Source organism: Brassica oleracea, chromosome C3 (genome assembly GCF_000695525.1).
Source record: "Brassica oleracea var. oleracea cultivar TO1000 chromosome C3, BOL, whole genome shotgun sequence".
In the NCBI taxonomy this organism is placed as follows: Eukaryota; Viridiplantae; Streptophyta; class Magnoliopsida; order Brassicales; family Brassicaceae; genus Brassica; species Brassica oleracea.
The window spans coordinates 42,045,660-42,050,061 of NC_027750.1; the positions used below are offsets into that span (position 1 = coordinate 42,045,660).

General features: G+C 36.4%; 2 protein-coding genes across 2 annotated transcripts; one reads left to right on the top strand and one right to left on the bottom strand.

Moving 5' to 3' along the window:
* Nucleotides 1–953: 953 nt before the first annotated feature.
* LOC106330649 lies at nucleotides 954–1,775 on the top strand. The gene is made up of 3 exons (XM_013769089.1): nucleotides 954–1,248; nucleotides 1,339–1,442; nucleotides 1,527–1,775. The coding sequence occupies exons 1-3, from the start codon at nucleotides 954–956 to the stop codon at nucleotides 1,773–1,775; spliced, it is 648 nt and encodes a 215-aa protein (XP_013624543.1).
* Nucleotides 1,776–2,827: 1,052 nt separating this feature from the next.
* Nucleotides 2,828–3,859, bottom strand: LOC106334034. Its single transcript, XM_013772401.1, has 2 exons — nucleotides 3,564–3,859; nucleotides 2,828–3,485 (listed from the first exon to the last, which is right to left on the bottom strand). The coding sequence occupies exons 1-2, from the start codon at nucleotides 3,789–3,791 to the stop codon at nucleotides 2,862–2,864; spliced, it is 852 nt and encodes a 283-aa protein (XP_013627855.1). The 5' UTR covers nucleotides 3,792–3,859; the 3' UTR covers nucleotides 2,828–2,861.
* Nucleotides 3,860–4,402: the final 543 nt, after the last annotated feature.

Below are 4,402 nucleotides of genomic sequence, written 5' to 3' on the forward strand. Positions count from 1 at the left end.
TGCTACAGAGCAATGGGAAGTTCTCACTACATCAGGTGATGTTAAAAGAGAAGCAGTCGCTCACTTCCAACGATTCTTGCAGGCCCAAGAGCAAATGGAGGAGATCTCTGTTGCTTCTCTCCAGGATCTTTTCACATTCAGATGTTCTTCTGTTGCTTCGGCCTCACTGGTTTCCCTAGTCACTGCTCAGGAAATATATGAGCACTTCTTTCTCTACCCAATGACAAAGTGTTGGGCCTGGATGGGTTTACTAAAGAGTTTTATGTGGCAACATGGAAAGTGATAGGATAGGATTTCGTCACAGCTATTCAATCCTTCTTCCTATTTGGGTTTCTTCCATCTGGTATCAATGCGACAATACTTTCTCTCATTCCGAAGACTGAGAACGTTGAGAAAATGAAAGATTTTCGCCCCATTGCCTGTTGTAATCTTCTGTATAAGGTTATCTCCAAGGTGCTTGCAAATAGACTAAGAATCATTTTCCTAGACGCCATTGAACCAAATCAGAGCGCCTTCATCACCGACAGACTACTTTTGGAAAATGTGTTAATAGCATCATAGTTGGTTAATGGCTACCACAAGCCTACCACTACGCAAAGAAGTGCTATCAAATTTGACATCTCAAAGGCTTTTGACACTGTCAAATGGTCTTTTATAACATTTGTGCTGAAAGCTATGGGTCTGCCGCTTCAATTTGTTCATTGGATGGGTCTGTGCATATCCACTGCAGCATTCTCCGTCTCAGTTAATGGCAGTTTGTAGGGCTTCTTTACCAATGCAAGAGGTATCAGACATGGGTCCTCACTATCTCCTTATCTTTACGTCATACTTAGTAATATCTTGTCTAAGATTCTCAACAAGGCAGCAGCGGCAGGAGGGTTTAATTACCATCCTCAATGTCAGGGAGTTAAAATTACGCACCTGAGCTTACAGTATCTTCGCTAAAAGGGGTCATGGAGGTAATGAGGGATTTCACGACAATATCGGGCCTGCATATTAATGCAACTAAATCTACTATCTTCGCAGCAGGACCAGACTTGGAAACCCTTCTAGCAGAAGCTACGTCTCTGGCAATCAGTGGTTGCACGCTCCGAATTTGTTACTTGGGTATGCCGCTGACAACTAAGTCCCTCACATCGATTGATTATGAACAGTTAATTGACAAGGTGCGCCGTAAAACGATAACTTGGTCCAACAGAAGCTTATCGTTTGTCGGCCGTCTTCAGCTTATCAATTCTGTGGTTATAAGTATTGTCAACTTTTGGAGTTCAAAATTCATTCTACCTGCAAAATGTCTCGATGCTATTGAAAGTATGTGTTGTGCCTTTATTTGGTCAGGATCTCCCAACCAAACGCATAAGGCTAAGGTAAGCTGGGCAGATCTCTGTTACCCTAACGCTGAGGGAGGTTTGAGTGTAAGAAGACTGAGGGATTCATCTAAGGTATTTGCCTTAAAGCCTATTTGACACCTCTTTACACAGTATATGTCATTGTGGGTCTGTTGGATCAAATTCTATTTGCTCAAGGGTAGCTCCTTCTGGGATGTGAGAGACACACAGAAAGGATCTTGGATGTGGAGGAAACTCCTCAAACTTCGAGATATTTCCTATGATTTTCTCAGGTTCGAGGTCCAGGATGGGAAATCAACCTTCTTCTGGTTTTATAATTGGCTGGATAAGGGGCGTTTGATCGATGTCACATGTGCAGCTGGTACTACCTACATTGGGTTGCCTCGACGTGCCACTGTTAGTGATGCGGTTAAACAGAACAAATAGGCAATTCGAGGACAGCGGAGGTGCCACTATCACGAGCTTCATGCTGCCATTACTGCTGAACCAGTGCCTGGAGCTCAGCATGGGAGAGATGTGGTCCTATGGAAGGTTGGAGATGACGACTATCAAGACAACTTCTCATCTGCGAAGACATGGGAACAAATTTGTTTGAGAAAGGAACCAGTGAGATGGAGTAAAGTTGTTTGGTTCACACAAGGGGTACCTCAGTTCTCGTTCATCACTTGGCTTGCAGTCAAGAATAGACTATAAACTAATGATAGGATGTGCTCATGGGGGATGATCCAAGGATGTATGTTGTGTGGAGAAGTCGACGAGACAAGGGATTATTTGTTCTTCGCTTGTCCATACTCCTTTACGGTTTGGCATGGGTTGGCAAATCACATTATTGGCTCTCATACTGATCCGGATTGGCAGCTCACGCTTGCCTACATGGAGGAGCTTTGAGATGGGACACTGGATACTATTCTTATCAAAATGCTCTTTCAAACGACTATATATCATATTTGGAGCGAACAAAATACGAGGAGGCACCATACTAGTTAGATGACTGCAGAAGCTATGGGCAAGGTAATTGACAAAGCGATTCGGAATCGCGTCTCATCTCTTAAGTATAAAGCAGGACACAAGCTAGAAAGACTGATGAGCCGGTGGTTTGTCCACACTATGTAGTCATGATTCTACTTGTTTTTCTCTGCTACTCATAGATTACACATATTCCAACATAGCATAGTAGTTAAAAGTAGATTCTTATTCTTTTGTAAATGTTAGTTCCCATAAAGGATGAATAAATTTGAAATTTCATCAAAAAAAATATTATACTCTAAAATAAAATGTAAAAAATTATAAATCACTGTTTGATGAGTTTATTTTAAGATGGAAAATAGCATACATTAAATTAGACAATATAAAAATCAGAAATAATATATTAAAATAAGAAACAATATATTAAAACCACATAATCAATAACCAACAATGAATATAAAATAAAAGAATTGTTGTTTCAAAAATAAAACTTAAGACAACATAAACTCGTAACTTAATTCTTTTGTAGATAGATTCCAAATGCATTTATTGTTCTATAGAAGTGGATGCAGAAGGTTCTTTTTGATCAACCCTTTTTCTTAATATTCTTTTTTGTTCACTTTGAACGTAAGCACGGATATTTGCATCTTGTATGGAATTCAAGTCTTGAAGTAAAAAAATATTTTCTTCCTTGAATTTTTTTAATGCAAAATTCTTACTTTGAATCTCCATGCAATGTTGTATGTGTGCACTTGTCTTCTTTAAATGTTCAAGAAGTTGTCTGTTTCCTTCTTTTAAAATCTTGATTATAGCCGATGTTCGATCATCGCTTCTTCTTTTCAGTGAAGATTTTTTTACTCCAATAGGTTGTTGAGATAAGGATCCACCAATTGGTTGTTGAGATAAGGATCCACCAATAAGATCATCTTTGTCACCTAAGTTAAATGAAAATGACGATACACTTGGAGATGCTTGTATCTCAGAATTTGTTGTTGGATTTTCTGAATCTGAATATGTAGACTCGAAACCGCAAGAATCTGATAGCTTTCTAGAATAAGTAACACCATGTTCAAACTTTTCAGAAGTCTTAATAATGTTCCACACATGATCAAATTTCCAACCAGATTTGTATTTTGGATCTTCCATTAACATTTCTTTAGCTTGATTGCACTATATACAATTTTAAAACAAAACCAGTAAATAATCAAATAACAACAAATAAGTTAAAGTTTATAATTTAATACTTACAATATTAACATTTGAAACACCATTTGAATGTTTGTTTTCGCATTGTTTGATGCATGCATGTAGTTTCTTTGTTGCTCTCTCGATTGTTTGAAATCGACATTGGAGAGATTTTTTTGAACGTTCACTCGAAGCTTTGGGTTTCCCATTCTTGAAAGCTTCTTCCACATGATCCCAAAACTGATCGGCTGTTTGATAAAAACCTTTGATCGGATTTTGATAAACTTTCATATAAACTTGACATAGAAGTCTATCTTCTTCTTTAGAATACCCAACAGAACGAGAACCATGTTTAGGCATTCTTGTAAAGAACATAGAAATATGGAGAGGTGTAGAGAAAATTATAGAATGATTCAATATTATGAATGAAAATAAAAATCCAATATTCTATTTATAGATGTTAACCAAAATTCACGTTTCTAAATCCAATATAAGATGATTTGACTGAGGAATTTGTTCAATAATTATCAAATTTCACAAATAATTAGGAGAATTTTAAAACAAAATGAAAGTGAACGCAAGGTTCTGATGTTTCTAAATTTATTTTTTCAGATTTAACAATATATCGAGTGAATGATTCTAATACTGCAGTTACAAAAAATGATTCTAATACTGTTACATATTTTAGTTAAGCTAGTTAGAAACGTCAAAGAAAAATATATAAATTATATGACTTAACCCACATATAAGAATTATTATTGGATCAAATTTAATTCACTTAGTTTTGAAATATTCTAAATTTAGTTTGACAATTGAAATTAATCATTAGAAATAGTCTAAGTTAAGGAAATGATCAAAAATTCGTTTCTTCCATGAATTTAAAGAAAATTTATGGAAAAATT

Excerpts from the sequence above, each read along its gene's own strand:
- LOC106334034 (XM_013772401.1), bottom strand. The coding sequence starts at position 3,791 with ATGAAAGTTTATCAAAATCCGATCAAAGGTTTTTATCAAACAGCCGAT. Across the intron at positions 3,486-3,563 it reads GTGTTTCAAATGTTAATATT|TGCAATCAAGCTAAAGAAAT; the intron begins GTAAGTATTAAA and ends AATTGTATATAG.
- LOC106330649 (XM_013769089.1), top strand. The coding sequence starts at position 954 with ATGGAGGTAATGAGGGATTTCACGACAATATCGGGCCTGCATATTAAT. Across the intron at positions 1,249-1,338 it reads TATCAATTCTGTGGTTATAA|GATCTCCCAACCAAACGCAT; the intron begins GTATTGTCAACT and ends TTATTTGGTCAG. Across the intron at positions 1,443-1,526 it reads GACTGAGGGATTCATCTAAG|GGTAGCTCCTTCTGGGATGT; the intron begins GTATTTGCCTTA and ends TATTTGCTCAAG.